We start from the raw sequence: 15679 nt of genomic DNA on the forward strand, positions 1-15679 counted from the left end.
AGGAAGGAACAATAGACCAGCGTCAGTCAGATGTTACATGAAGAATAATCACTTTTAAAAATCTTGTAAGTGCTTTTAAATATGTGCATTTATAGTTAAACTGTACAATAATTCAAATTCATACCAGCAGTGAACTGACAACTCCTTCAGTATGTAAGTCTATGACAGGAGTGATGTGATCTTCTCCTCCAGCACAACCATGAGGCCAAACCTGGTACTGCAACAGAAGAAATATCAAAATTCATCCTGTAGTTTCCTTTAAATTTCACAAGATCACATTGCTTTTTCCAAACACGGTGAAGTTAATAAACAACACAATAAGAATATAGAGCAGACAGTAACACACTAATAACACAATAAGAATATAGAACAGACAATAACACACTAATAACACAATAAGAATATAGAACAGACAATAACACACTAAATAACACAATAAGAATATAGAACAGACAATAACACACTAAATAACACAATAAGAATATAGAACAGACAATAACACACTAAATAACACAATAAGAATATAGAACAGACAATAACACACTAAATAACACAATAACAATATAGAACAGACAATAACACACGGATGGACAAAAACATAATGATATAAATAATGTTATATTTTTATTAACATTTGGATAATATATTGTTTTATAGTATAAACGAGTGATTTACTGATCAGAGACATAAAGCTTGTCCAGGTGTCCACAGGTGGCGCTGACCGCTGGCCGGCAGGTGGCAGCAGCGCGCTTTCTGACAGGAGAAGAAGAACCCTCCCCGCGCAGTGCATGATGGTCGGAGTACCGCTGGTGTCTGCAGCTGTGTGTCCTGGTGTTTTGCTCCCGGTTCCTCCGGTGTTCCTGTGATGGTGAAGAGGACAAACACCGGCTGCTGTGCTTCACACGACAGGTACGGGAGCGGCAGAGGCTCCGCTGTCCCTGAACGCACCGGCGCGGCTCGGCTTCGCTCCGCCTGTCAGAGAGTTAGCTCGCCGCTCGGCTAACCTGCTAGCATGCTAGCATTAGCCAGTCTACGTGTAACCCCGGCTGGACTCGCTGACAACATTAGCTTTAGCGTTAGCATTGGACACAGGCCGCGGATATTCAGAGTTGTGTCGGTCCTGTCGCCGAAAGTGAAATTGTGTTTGTGTGTCTCGTGTCACCAGTTCGTGTTGCCTTCACTGTCAGCTCAGTGGATGTGACGTTCAGGGTTACTGCGGTGAATGCACGGGAGCTAAGCTAAAGCTAGCTGCACAGCCTCTGTCACAGCTGCACGGTGCATTGATTTGACATACACAACACTAAACCCTGGTGCAGTGTAACATTAAACCCTTAATGTTTTCTCATTAGGAGTTATGTGACATTTGTATGTGAGAAGTAAGATTACATGTTGTGTGTTAAAACAGTTTAATCTGATGCTGAACAGACTTTCAGTCAAACTTCAACTTGTATTATTTCATTATCATATTTGTTTTAAAGTTAAAGGAGCACTGTGTAGTTTTGTAGATGAAATTCACACTCAGAATTTAAATATTTACAGTATTAATGAGGGAATAATACAAACTCCCAGAACACTGTGTGAAGACAGAAAGGTGGCAGGGTCCGCCACATACAAACAGAGTTGTTTATATTTTGTTGATTCAGTTTATTCCGTCATGGAAACGAAGAGAGTGTGTTTATTTATTGTGTCTCCATCACATCCGAGAGAATAATCCTCGTTATCTCCGGCCTGCAACAAGACATCAGTTGTTTTCCTGCTGCCAAAGTTTTCACCAACAATTTTGAAAGCCGGTAAATCAGTTTGAGTCAAACTTCTGGATGTCTTTGGGTTGTTGACAAAATGAGACAAACCACATTTTTCACCATTTTCTGACATTTTACAGACCAAATAACTAATCGATTAATACAGAAGACAGTCAGCAGATCAATCGACAGTCAGTGTCTTCAGGTTTGAGTGTCAGTCACATTAGTCTTGTGATGAGCACATTGATCGCTCTGATGTGGCTAAAAATGGATGTTGAGCTGATCAATCACAAACAGTGTGTGAGAGAGAAGCTGCAGTTTTCTGGTCTTGTTGTGTAATATTGTTTCACATGATGTGATAAAACTGGAGCCTGACATTTGATTAGATTAGAGGAATGAACATTGTGTCGATTTAAAAAAAAAAAAGAAGAAAACCAGGCGTTAACCTCCTCTCTGGAGTGCGTTCTTTCATTTTCTGGAGGCGTTTCTTCATCAGAAGTCAGACGAAGTAGATATGTTGGGTTTTAGTGAGTCTCCATAGACTTCGACACAGCTGACACCACAGTCTGGCCCCAAAGCCACGACGTAACCGCCCGTCCTTCTTTTTTAAGGATCCTTGCACTGAAACAGGAAACGCATTCTTGTATTCATCAGTCGTTTGAGCTTCAGTTGAAGTGAATGGGAGAGGGAGGAAAGATTTGCAGAGCAGGAGTGTGTTTTGACTTCACGTCTGGGCCGACAAGAAGATTTGTGTCATCCTGAGTGTTTAGATTAGCAGCTGTTTAATGTCTCACTGTGAACAGTAACACTGACAGAGTTTACTCTCAGTCTGTGTTTGTGTTATTTTTATTTCCTCCAGCTAAATCCTGAACATGTCCCCATTATTATATTAGATCAGGATTATTTCTGTGCAGTCATCGCTGTTGTGTTTTCTGTCTTTGATGATTTATCGTTTTCCATTATGTTAAAATCTCTTCGGGTCAAACAAAAATAACTCGGAGGAGGAAATAATGGTTCTGAAAGGCTGTTCATCACTTTGCTCAGGAGCTGGAGTCCAGTCAGTGTGTAAAGAATCTTTCTTCCAACAGACGTTGATGGAAACAGTAAAGACCCAATAAATACGGTTCTGTCTTTATCTTTTTGTTGCAACACCGATCCAAACTGCATCTTAAGAGATTTTTACTTGATGTACCTGCAGGCATAAAAAGAAACACATCACCGTGACTTTAATCTGTCGTAGTCTCATTTAAATCCTCAGAAGCAGCACATCTGTCCCAGAAAACAAATAAATCGGGCAGTTATTTCTATTTTTACCTGACAGGTGTTGGAAACGGGCTGCGACAGCTGCTCTGAAGCTTCTGACATGTTTCCTCTGTCGTTCAGCACGAGACAAAGATGTTTTTAATGTGCAGACAGACAGAAGCTAAAAACAGCTGTGGTAGTGACAGCGAGGCTGCAGACCGTCCCTCTAATCCTCTCATCAGTGTGATGGGATTATCAGCAGAGGGTTTTTACACCTCCGCGGTCTGAGCAGTCAGATTACATTATCACATCTCCGCCTCACATCCTGTGCTGCTCACTCGTTTCACAAGTCTTTTCTGTGTAATCGGTGTTTTTCAGGGAGGACAGATGAGGTGAATGAAGCTCTGCAGTCACAAACAGTGCTCGTAATGTAGCAGAGTTTAAAACAACAGTTCAGCCAAAAATGAAAGTTCAGTTATCTTCCACTCTAGAGCTCAACTGATATATCAGCTGGTGGATGTTTCGGTACTTCGACCTTCACCAGGTTATCTTCTAGAGATAACGCTGCAACTCTGTTTTACTGTGAAGCTCCAGAAATGTTTTGTGGACTACGACACTTCACCTGACTTTATATCAGCATGAGGATGATTAGATGAGGACTGATTTTAGATTTGTGGGTGAACTGTTTTATAAAGAGCTGCACCAGATGAGTATTGTTTTAGTTGGATCTCCTTTCCTGCAGCTCAAAACGCGACATTTTTAATTATCAACGGTAAAAAAACACAGAAATTCAGTTTAAAGTCACATAGAACGAAGAAAAGCAGCAAATTGAAACAATCAGAGGAGCTTGAACCAGAGATTGTTTCACATTTTGGCTTGAAACGATCAATATCTCATCAGAGAAGTTGCGGATGGATTTCCTGTTTACTGATCAGTTAATCAACTGAAGATATCCACTCTCCTCAGCTCACTCATGCTGACACCCAAATGCTGCTTTTTTAATACATACGTATAGAATAAAGAGGATTTTTTACTTCATGTGGAGAAATGAGCTTCTTTAGTCATTTACATTAAAACTGCCTCACGTGACTCTGTAATATGAAAGTTGTTGCTCGTAGCGACAAACCCACAGAGGATCATCACCTGCCTCTGCGTTTCCTCCGCGGTCTTTTCATGTCAGTTATAGTTTTGGTTTTCATCACATATTTACGGTTTGGTTCAGTCTCAGCATCGTTTTCTAAAGCAGCAGCTGTTTTCTGATAAAAGCCAGCTGCTCAGCAGCAGAGTGACACAGTTAGAGACGAACTGGTGAACACAGCGCAGCTTTTAGCAGCTGAACAGTTAAAAAAAGAGAGAACATTGGACTTAATTCATCAGGCGAACACAAACTCGACTCCTGTTGGATGATAATATTCCTCTCTGTTGAGCTGTAAGTAATGATTATCTTGTGTTATCTCATTAAATGTCACAAGTGGAAAATGCAGTAATGTGGTAATATTCATTAATATAAGTCACCGGTCGACCTCATGGGACCTTATTTCAGAAAACTTTAGTCTGGTAGTGATGAAGAGACAGATAATGTGTTGATCCTGTTTGAGTTGTGTCATGAATCACACACATGATGTTTGTCAGTTTAAAGATGTTTCAGGTCAGTAAAGTGTCAGTTTGATGTAATTAAAGTAAAACCTCATGTAGTTTTGTGTTAAAGCCTCAGTGAACGTCTCATCAGCACCAACATGGAGCCGACTGGGCTCAGAACAGCTCGTAAACAAGATGAACATCACAATAAATCTGCTCATAGTGACAACTGCAGTTCTGGTTCTGGTTCAGTTCTGTGAGCTGCTGATATACAGGAGCAGCTCTACGATGTTTCAGTGAGGAGACGACGTCACTAACGACTCTGTCGGCTGTGTCTCTTTATAACGACGTGTTTTCAGGCTGATGTTTCATTAGTTTGATGACAAACATGATTCAAACAGGGTCGATACATCATCGGTACCAGACAAACGTTTTATCAAATAAGGTCCCATGAGGGGAACCGAAGGACTGTGACTTCAGCTCTTGTGAAAAATGTGGTAAATTAGTCCCAGCTGACATCTTTAAATAACTCATGTTGTTGCTGAACTGTGGTTGTCAGTAAGTTTGTTCTTGATGGAGCGATGAGCCGAGCGGTGGCTGGACGGTGGTTGAGCTGTGAATCGGCAGCGTCACCACCTTCAACCCGCTGCACAGAACAATGAAACAAGCAAAACCAGTTCTCGGTTCTGCAGCAGCCGCTCTGAGCAGGTTTCACTTCCTGTCCTTCAGACGAAACCGACACTTGAGTCAAACGGAGAATCAGCCAGTGGATGAAATGATCAAACACATTAATGGTGACGAGTGACAGTAAATTTCTCTTGTGGACAACAAAGTGTAACGTGTGTGTCACAGTCTGATGTATCTTCTTCTTCTTCTGTACCATAGAGCTCCATTGTTCCTGCACCATGAACACACACACACACACACACACACACACACACACACACACACACACACACACACACACACCCCATCCTGCCACCATAAATACTCACTGGAGCACCAGATGGGATTAATCCGCCGCTGAAAATAGTCCCCAACAAATGCTCTATGTCCTCCTGTTTCTTTGGTTAAAGCTCCACCGAACAGCTGTTTTTAGGAAATTGTTGAACATTTTCGAAAACTATAGAATAATGTCAGCTTTGTCTATAAAGCTGCACTGCAGTATTTTCCATTGTTCCCTGAATGTGTGTCACAGTAAAACCTGTTTGTGACGTCAGCTCTTCGTGTCTGTCCGTCTGTCTGCAGCTAGCCTCCTGGGAGGCGAGTCCCAATGCCATGGCCTCCAGCCACAGGTCATCCCCAGTGCCTCGCGGAGGCCGAGATGGGATCTATCCAAAGGAGCGGGATACCTCCCCCCATCGATGCCGGCCCATCCGGTCCCTGCCTGACGTCTGTCCGAAGGAGCCGACAGGTGGGAGCCGCTGCAGTCTTTAATGTCTTTTATTTATCTATCCATCAGTTAGACTGAAGCAGAACAGACGCTGGTGACATCATCAGTTTGTCAGAGGCTGTTCAGACCTCGAATCAGCTGAGTCGACCATAAGTGAACAGCTCTACAGGTGTTATGTTGAAGTCACGTTCTGACCCACTGCACGTTAGGTGTCTGTTAACCTGCCAGTGTCAGCAGCACATGTTTGTGAACACACTGTTTCAACCTAATAACCACAGCATCACCAGACTCCCTGTGTGAACACGCTGTTTAATGTGGTCCTGCAGGTGAGGGGCGGGGCCTGTGCCCGTCCGTGGTGGCGGAGCACGACAGGTGGACGGTGTACAGCTCGAAGGTGAACCTCCCCGCCGCGCTGAACGACCCGCGGCTCGCCAAACGGGAGTCTGACTTTTTCACCAAAACATGGGGGCTGGACTTCGCCGAGACGGAGGTGATGCCTTCCTTCTACCTCCCCAACATCACCCGGGAACACTTCGGGCCCTACCTGCAGGAGATGGCTCAGGTAACTCCCACGCTGAATTATTCAGCTCAGACCTCAGAGGACTCGCTGCTGACGGTGCAGATTGAAGGAGGGTGTGGTCGACTTCTGTCATGTTTACGTTGAGATGTACCAGAAGTTAACTTGTCCTGAGTGTGTCGAGGTTCCTGTTGAAGCATTTTCAACTCCTGCAGATTAGTTTTGGTGTTTTCATCCACGTCACATTCACTATTATGTTCTTAAATTTAAAATACATATAAAGAGACGAAACGGAAACATGCATCCCATCGTCCACTTTCTGATTTTGCATTATTACAATTACTATCCAGGTTTTCTATAAACTGATCAATGCACAAGTTGTAAAGTCAGAGTGAGAACAGTGTGTAACTAAAGTGGCCTGTGAAGACGGACTAGTGAGCAGATGAGTCTCCGTGTTCGCTGTGAGGACGTTTAATGTCCCCGACAACCTCTGTAGTCTCATTTAGACACTTGTTAGCAACCGCTAACCGTCAGCTGATTTCCAGGATACAGGAGTCGTCCCTGTGTCGCTCTATGGAGCCATATTCACACAGACTGTCTTCCCCATGTTTGTGTGTTTACATTTGGGTCCATACAAAGTCTGCTGAGTCAGCTGTTAGAGGTTCCTGTTTGCAGTGAACACTTGACAATAACAAAACCAAAAAAACACATTGATTCTCAGGCAGGTTCTGCAGTTATGAGGAAAGTCTTCTTTTCCATGAAGCTAAGTGCATTTAAGGACGTTTTATTAACAGATCTGACTTCCTCAGAACGTGTGAGTCACGCTGAATTTAAAATGTGTTGCTCGTCTGTTCAGAATCGTCTGCGAGAAGAATTTTTTTTACGGTTTTTGACACAAATCATTGCAAGCAGGTTCTGACGGTTGTAAATGACCTCAAACTCCTCAGTGCGCTGTGTGTAACAGCACTGCTGCAATGACTTCCTGTTGTTTTTTAACACATCCATCACATCCTTCTGCTGCGTCTCAGCAGAGAAACAGTCCATCAATGCAAACACAAAGACGGAAGTTTACCCCAGACGCACTTTAACTTTGGACCTGACAGACTTGGGGTCCGTTCAAAGTGCGTACTGTTGCCTGCTGTATGAATACAGTTGGGAAATACCACTTCATCATGGCAGTGCAGCCTGAACTTTGATTCTCTTGCTCCTACATCCGTTGCGGCCTTGGCACGAAATTTTGAAGTGCAAAGAACGTAGTACTGATACTTAAATGTCATTTTATCTGTCAGTGAGCGGTCACATGTTTCTGCTCTCTCGGCTCTTTTATATTTGCGCGACACAACGTGATGTGATGTATCTTCCGCTGTGCAGAGGATTGTGGGTCAGAATAGCTAGAAAAGCACGCACACAACAGACTTTGTATCGGGACATAATAAGTGTTTTCCTGCGAACTAAACAGTCTGGTAGTGTTGATGTTAGAATGCAGGGTTGGTTTGTTGTAGCCTCGTACTTCAGTTTGCATCGGAGCATGTCAGCGTTGTTTTTAAGGCCCTCGGCACAAAAGCAGTTTGTCCTCACCGCTGTGCCTGCTCACAGGGGAATGCTGGGTAAATGAAAGAGTCTGACCTCCACCTGCTGCGTACGAGAGCATCGTGAGATAACTGTGTTGTGATTTGATGCTCCTGTACGAGTAAAACTGACACAATCAACACGTGTATTTAACATTTTCCTCTTGTTCACACGCAGATGATGTTTTTTCCTTTTGTTGAAATACGTTGACCGACATCTGTCGTCGCCTTCCTTTTCTCTCACTGCAGCATTATTGATAAATAGATGCTGAAATCGTAATCATGTCGTTTTAATGTAAGGTAGACGGATATGATGATGTTTTTTTCAGAGCTGATACCGATTATTAGAAATCAAGGACACTGAAAATCCATATTCATTTGGAATAAACCAAAGTACAATTTACTCAAGTTCTGTTCTTAACTACAGTTTTCAGGTACTTTATTTTTCTGCTTTTACATTTCTGTAGTTATTAGTGACTTTGCAGAGTGACATTATTCCGTGTTTGCAGGCCGTGTCAGATATCAGATATAGTTGTGGGCGGGACGTCGTGTGCGAGGAAACTGCATCACAGACAAAGTAGCACATTTTTAAATTAGATTATTTTATCAGCGATCTGACAGAAAAGTCACAGATAACAATAATCATGAAAATGCTGAATATCAGCCCAGTAACCGCTCTTCCTCTGAAGTAAACATGAATATTTTTTAACCCTCTAACCCAGTGTACCAGGTTAGAGGGCTCCTTGTTCCTCTGAGGATTTCTTTCATATCATAGCAGACTTGGTGAAGTAGCTGAACATCAGTGGCGACACGCGGCTCGATCTCTGCCGTCTATCACAGCAGTGTCGTGTCTCTACGTGTGAACAGCTCAGCTCAATGATTTCTTTTCATGATTCCTGATTCTGTTGTGGGTGTCGTGAAACTGTCGTGGTGCACCACAGCTGGGTATATTGTAGGTAACACTGCGCGAGGGAGGAGCCGCAAACGTGGGCTGTTTCCTGTGTTGTTACTGCAGAAAATGTCAAAGATTCCTCAGTATCGTATAATAGAGTTTGTGACTCATTCATTTTTGATTCCTAGAAGAGTGAATGAACAATGAAACCTGTTTGTTGCAGCAGTTTTTACCCTGAAAGCTCCTTTTTTTAAAAATTTGATTTCCTCAGTGCTGACATTTAAGGTTTTCTAAATTTGAGACCTTACAAAGTATTAAAATATGTTGACTTGAGTTATTTTGTCCTCATGTGATGTCGGGGTTCATTGAGCTGCAGATCCAGATAGCGATCACCACACCAGTGTGTGTGTTCTGGTTTACTCTCCTCTCTCTTCCTGTTCAGTGTTGAAGCTTCGTTAACATCTTAACTGTGCTCGTTCAGCAGCTTTTTATTCCTCCTCCTTTTTTAACCTAGTTTAATATTCACTTCCTTACACAGTGGTTGTAAAAGGATATAAAAGTTTGGTCATAAAACCTCTCAGCGAAGCAGAGTGTAGTTTCACTTTCAGGATGAGTTTTCTAACATTTGTGTTTTCTTTCTTTCGTCTCTGATCCCTGGACCGACTCCTTTCTCTTCCTGTCAGAGCTCTGCAGCTTTTAGAAACATCACTGATCTCGTTTGTGTGTCACTGCTGTGTTAATTTCCTCCTTCATGTTTGAGAATGTTTCCTTATTCCTACAGCGAGCTGCTTTATTATTCTCTCGGGGCGCAGGAACTGTGGCCTTTGTCCGCTGTCATGTTTTTGTCGTTTAGCGCCACCTTCAGGCCAAACTGTTCACTTTACTTCACAGGGAAGTCAAGTGTGGCTTTTAGCCAAAACGCTTGAATCTTTTTGTCTCTCTGTTTTTATTTTTAGAGGGAAAGAATCCACGAACGCTGCAAGACGATCTGTCCCAACAAAGACGACGTGGACGCCGTCTCAAGTATCACCACCAACCACGGTATGAATTATTAACCAGCTGCTGCAGCTGCAGGAAGCTCCCCGACGGACTCGTCTACAGGCCATGAAATGATCAGAGAAAACACACATCCTGTACACAAACAGGACATCCTCACAGCACAGTGTGTACACAAACCTCCCCGCACAAAGCCAGGGACAGGCCTGACATCTGAACATGAGCTCTGACCAGCAACACGCCTGATTGGTCGAAAAATTTAAATGACACAAAAAAATAAACATTTTTCAGATTTTAAAAGTCAAAAACGGATCAACGACGAAAGCAATCTGTTTTCATTGAGAGGCTCTAAGTCGAGCCTTTAACGACGACAACATCAGTCGCGGCGTCACGATTTCAATTCCAGATTGAAACTTGATTTGATTCCAAAATGTAAAATAAACAAAATCAAAACCAGACGTATTGAAAACCAACAAGTTACTGATCCAAAGCTTCTCTCGTTTCCTCCAGATAAATCCAGAGCTGAGCTGGAACAAGTCCCGAAGGTAACAACCTCTACTCTTCTCCTGCTGTTCTGTCACTGCTCAAAATTCAGAGATATCAGGATATTCTAGTGTTTATAGCCCCACAACTGAGCTGAAGCAGCTCAACAAGCAAAACCAACTACGATACACGACTCTCCATGAGTGAAACTGTAATATTTGCACCCGTATCCCGATATCATAACTAGTTCTGAGGAGTGTATTCATTTCTTTCAGCCTTTATTTCCCCTCATCTTTCCTTTGACCTTTGAGTGGATTCACCTGCATCGTTACACGGAGGCTCTAACTTCTAGGATGAAAAGCAAAATCATGAGTTTGAGAGTTTTGCATCGTTCCCAGGGTCACAACACTTCTTAGCTTGATATTTGGTGGTTTCTGGGTTTCTCACTCCGTCCTGTTTGTCTACGTTTTGACTGCAGATCTTCATGAAGCCTGAGTTTGCTCTGGAGGACCCGGCCACCTTCAACACCGTCCTGCCCTGGTCGCACTTCAACAGTGCCGGAGGGAAGAGCAGCAGAGACGTGGCCTCGTCCAAGCTGCTGCAGGAGAAGGTGAACACACAACAACATCCGCAGATCGCACAACACAGTGTGTGTGTGTGTGTCTGTGTTTGTGCCTGTGTCTGTGTCTGTGTCTGTGTCTGTGTGTGTGTCATGTGCAGATATTGATCAGCTGTTTGTCTCCGTCCAGCTGAGTCACTACCTTGATGTGGTGGAGGTGAGCATCGCCCGGCAGATCTCTCTTCGCTCCGAGGCGTTTTTCCACGCCATGTCCTCGCAGCACGAGCTGCAGGACCGGCTGCAGGAGACGCAGCGGGCCGTGGCCGTCCTGCGGGGCCGGACCGCCGCAATTGACCGGGTCATGTGCCAGGGGCCTCTGACGGCCCTCCGCACCGCCCTCACCCGCAACAACTGCGTGAAGCTGCACAACAAGCTGAAGCTGATGGCGGCGGTGCATCAGACGCAGCCCACCGTGCAGCTGCTGCTCTCCACCTCCGAGTTCGTCGGAGCGCTGGAGCTCATCTCCACCACCAAGGAGGTGCTGCAGCAGGAGCTGCAGGGGATCCACAGCTTCAGGTGAGGGTCGGAAACATTAGATATACATATTTGTAGCAACACTAATAGTACCTCGCACCGGTACTTTTTATTTTTGCTCACTGTTTGTTCCTTTTTGCTGCTGTGCCAAATTGTATTTCTCGTACGGGGATCAATAACGGTACATCTTATCTTATTAATTAAAAAAAGCAAAAATGGATCGTGGAGGAAGATGAGAAGCAGCTGAAGCTCCTGATCAGTTTGGAAACGTCACTTTTAGCTGACAGAAGTTCATTTTAAGTCTATTTTTATTTCACGAACACTCGAGAACAGAGATGACAGATGATTAAAGAAGATTTGTTCAGACACAGAACTTTAAAGGCTCAGTACAGGAAGTACTGGAAGGAAGACATTAAGTCAGACAGAAACCACACAAACTGCAGCTGCATCACCACAGACTGACTGTCTGTCTGTCTGTCTGTGTGTCTGTCCCTCCCTCAGACATCTGGGCTCCCAGCTGTGTGAGCTGGAGAAGCTGATCGATAAGATGATGGTGGAGGATTTCAGCATGTACGCCCGCAGCGACCTGAACCGCAGCCTGAGGGACGAGCCGCAGGTCCTGGAGAAGGTCTGAACAAACTCCTCCAAAGCATTTATTCATCCTTTGTGTGTCGCCTTTATACGTCTTTACCACCGACTCCAGACAGAGAGGTTGTGATAACATCTGTTTGTTTTCTTTCCCGACACTGACTCTGATACCTGAACTTTACGTATCGGCCAATAAGTTGCACTCAGGTGTACGGGACGCTGCTGGGAAGTAGCAGAGTTTAACACTTCACAGCTCTGTTTAGTTAATTAAATCTATTAATGTACAAAACACTTGAATCTTAAAGTGAAACGATGCTTCACACCAGATTTATCGACCAGCTAGTTTCCACCTGGAGTCACTGAGCAGGTGAAAGGAAACAGTCGTGTGAATTGTTTTGTTTTAACGAACGCTGTGCCCGTCACAGGTTCACACACCAACCGCTGCCTCACAGAAGGTGGGACACACACACACACACACACACACACACACACACACACACACACACACACACACACACACACACACACACACACACACACAGTGAAATCACATCAAATCCATGAAATCTCGCCTGCTGCTGAAATCGGGTATCAGTGATCGATCAATCGCTGCCTGCAGTTAATAACGGGAGGGTTTGTTTTAATGTGCTCGGAGTGCCAGACGGGTGGAGTTAACAGCTGCAGGATGATTCAGATCTCAACAAAGCTCCAGACCTCGTTTGGAAAATGCTTAATTTTATTTGTTATGTTTCCGTGTTTAGGAGATAAGAAAAGGAGTGTAAGCCGTGAAAAACACAGTAACTCGTGTCAAACAAAAATCTTTTGAATATTTCAAATGAAACGATCCTGTCGATATATGATGAAGACTGAAGAAGTTAAAATTCGATTGATTACCCTGAAGCTGTTGAATCCATCTGGTCTCCACGCAGGTTAAAAACACTGAATGTGAATAAATGTGTTTGATTTTGATTCTGGAGAATAAACTGTGAATTTGGGCTGTTTTTTAATTTCTATGTTTATTAATATTTATTCTCAGATGAATCCTGTAGACATAAAGTAGGATTTTAATATTGTTTTTAATAACTTTCCTTTGACAATGAATCATTAAAGAAAATAAAGACAAATGTATCTAATAATCATAATAATGATTATGAGGACTGAGCCTTCTCTAATAAATTAATTTTAAATTACAGTGAAAACATAGTTTTGATTAGTTTGTTTAAAGATAAAAAGTGATTAAGAAATTGTGTCAACACTCAGGAAATACTTGTTTCGTCTAAATGTGAGTTTTCTGTTGAAATAATTGTGGATCATTTTAATTATGGTTTTGTTGCTTGTGATAATTTGCTTGTTTGATTGACGCTTGTGGGAGAAAATCCTGATTTCTATGAAACTGAATGACGGTTGTTGTCGTCCGTGTGCGTCAGGAGCGTCTGGAGTGTCTGGTGTTCGGCCTGCTGCGGCAGAGGAAACTGGACTTCCTGGATATTTACAGCGATGAGATGATTATGGCTGCCAAGGCCATCGTCGCTCAGGTACGACTCTTCGGATAATAGTCATTTATATTAGCGTAACAACACATTTTAAAGAGTTATTATGTGAAGAAACAACCGAATGAGTCTGTCTTGTTTGTGTTTGCAGTGTGTAGCAGAAAGTGTTTTGCACATAGAAGAAATTGACACTGAAGTCGTCACTAAGTGAGTAGAAATGTGAATGTGGCTCAGCTGCTTTGTGCTGTGGCTCGTACTGGTTTTACTGGATCACTGTGGGTTTTAGAACGACATCAGTGAGACGTGAATGTGTCCGATGTTAAAGGAGCGATCCGTAAGAGAAATTGACAGAACGTCAGCACTGATGTTTCTTCACACTCTGCTGATGATGTTAGTTCAGTTTCTGGCCGAGTCTCTGTTCTGTGTTGCAGAGATGTCTGAGAGGCCTTTTCTTACAGATGTCCCCTTTTAAAACAAAGTGATCCACCTCACAGCTTCATGTTTTCAGTTCATATACATGCAGTTTAATGTACAGGATGTTTTTTAACAGTGTGTAAACTGTGTGTGTGCAGGCTAGCTGACCAGATGCGTGTGATGACGTTTCCTCAGTGGTTTGAGCTGCTGAAAAACGTCTTCGAGAGTTTCCTTCTCTTCCTGCAGAGGATCAAGGTGGGTCCCAACTCTCAGACACAGTTTTAGAAAATGATCAGACCTGATGGACTCTCCTCGTTCAGTTAGTGTTTAACAGATGGTTCAGTTATCACAGATCAAGCATCAAAACTCAACCATTAAGATGTGATAGTAAAGGCTTCAAGAGTGACGGTGCTTGATTCAGGTACCTTGAAAGTGCTTGAATCGTACTCTGCAGCAGCCCTGTCATTGATTTATCTGTGTCCGTCTGTCAGGCCACTCTGTACGTGATCAAAAACGTGGTCCTGGAGGTCCTGGCCTCGAACCAGAAGATCCGGCTCCTGGAGGAGGCCGGTTCAGGCGCTGCAGGTCAGGAGGCTTCCCCCGGCCCGTCTCCCCTGCAGGGGGAGGCCGAGCTGGCCTACCTCACCCACGAGGGTCTGTTCATCAGCGACGCTCTGAACGAGGCTCAGCAGAACCAGCAAGCGGTGGTTCAGGATCAGAACTCTGTGATGGGCTCCAGGATCCAGGCTGCCGGCAGCGACTCAGCGTCTGGGACCACGGAGACGATCGTCAGCAGAGAGCAGAGCTTCATGTACGTCACTGAACATGTTTCTGATTTGATAATGGGCCTCAGAAGAGTCCAGTTTGGTTTGTAGGTACCAGGACTGTTCAGAGGGTGGCGCTGTTCTGACTGACTTTATACAATGACCAGTGTGTGTTTTGTCCTCAGGTCCGGTGAGAACATGATGCCCAGTGATCTGGAGCTGAACCGCGTCATCAACAACATCCAGGAGCTGCTGTACTCGGCCTCGGACGTCAGCCACGACCGCTGCGTCAAAGTCCTCACAGCCAGAGCCAAGGTACGAGACGGCGCCGGCCATTAATGATGACATCATCAACTGGCCCAGTCTTTAATCCCAAGTTTACCACCAGTTGTATCTGTTTAGTGTAAGGCCTGACATAAGAGTCTCCGTCTCCAACAGGACGGCTCTCTGGAGCGTCTGAGCTCGGCCGAGTTCGTGTGTCTCTCTCAGGCGGTGGAGGCGTTCGTCAGGGACACAGAGGAGCTGTGCGGCAGGCGCAGCGTCTCCCTGAGGGGGGCGCTGCAGAGCCAGGCCAACCGCTTCGTCCACCGCTTCCACGAGGAACGCAAGACCAAACTCAGGTGAGCAGCAGCTCAGATATGAGTCGTTTGATGCCAACTCACCCAGAATTCAGATCTTTTCTCAGCTCATGTCGTGGATTTTCTCTTCAGCTGGTTTCTCTGACTGTACTTTGGCCGTCGGAGCTAAATTTCTTCATTTTTGTGTCTGTACAAACCCTGAGAAGTGTAAACAGACTTAAGCTGTTGAATTTGACTCTGTAAACTCGCTCCGTGGTTGCAGAGATGCCGTTGTGTGCGTTGTGTCCTGATGTTTGTTGCTTGGTGTCCCTGCAGCCTCCTCCTGGATAACGAGCGCTGGA

At 44.2% G+C, this 15679-nt stretch overlaps 2 protein-coding genes across 3 annotated transcripts in view; both read left to right on the forward strand.

Moving 5' to 3' along the window:
• Window positions 1-810: 810 nt before the first annotated feature.
• The window catches only part of vps54 (VPS54 subunit of GARP complex), a 20844-nt gene continuing 5975 nt past the window's right edge, over window positions 811-15679 (forward strand). Inside the window, exons 1-16 of one of the 2 annotated variants that reach the window (XM_073495199.1) lie at window positions 811-909; window positions 5811-5976; window positions 6282-6517; window positions 9889-9973; window positions 10439-10473; window positions 10890-11021; window positions 11161-11546; window positions 12006-12132; window positions 12518-12547; window positions 13520-13627; window positions 13734-13789; window positions 14155-14251; window positions 14488-14807; window positions 14946-15075; window positions 15199-15380; window positions 15654-15679. The exon at window positions 15654-15679 is cut by the window's right edge and continues 87 nt beyond it. In XM_073495199.1, coding sequence (XP_073351300.1) covers window positions 5841-5976; window positions 6282-6517; window positions 9889-9973; window positions 10439-10473; window positions 10890-11021; window positions 11161-11546; window positions 12006-12132; window positions 12518-12547; window positions 13520-13627; window positions 13734-13789; window positions 14155-14251; window positions 14488-14807; window positions 14946-15075; window positions 15199-15380; window positions 15654-15679 — 2086 coding nt within the window. In that variant the 5' untranslated portion in view covers window positions 811-909; window positions 5811-5840. The remainder of the gene's footprint in view (window positions 910-5810; window positions 5977-6281; window positions 6518-9888; window positions 9974-10438; window positions 10474-10889; window positions 11022-11160; window positions 11547-12005; window positions 12133-12517; window positions 12548-13519; window positions 13628-13733; window positions 13790-14154; window positions 14252-14487; window positions 14808-14945; window positions 15076-15198; window positions 15381-15653) is intronic. The other variant, XM_073495271.1, reaches the window with a different exon arrangement.
• nup133 (nucleoporin 133) overlaps window positions 15563-15679 on the forward strand; it is a 426297-nt gene continuing 426180 nt past the window's right edge. Inside the window, exon 1 of the mRNA XM_073494865.1 lies at window positions 15563-15574. The gene's annotated coding sequence lies outside the window, so the exon portion shown is untranslated. The remainder of the gene's footprint in view (window positions 15575-15679) is intronic.

Source organism: Pagrus major, chromosome 1 (assembly GCF_040436345.1).
Source record: "Pagrus major chromosome 1, Pma_NU_1.0".
NCBI classification, from domain to species: Eukaryota; Metazoa; Chordata; class Actinopteri; order Spariformes; family Sparidae; genus Pagrus; species Pagrus major.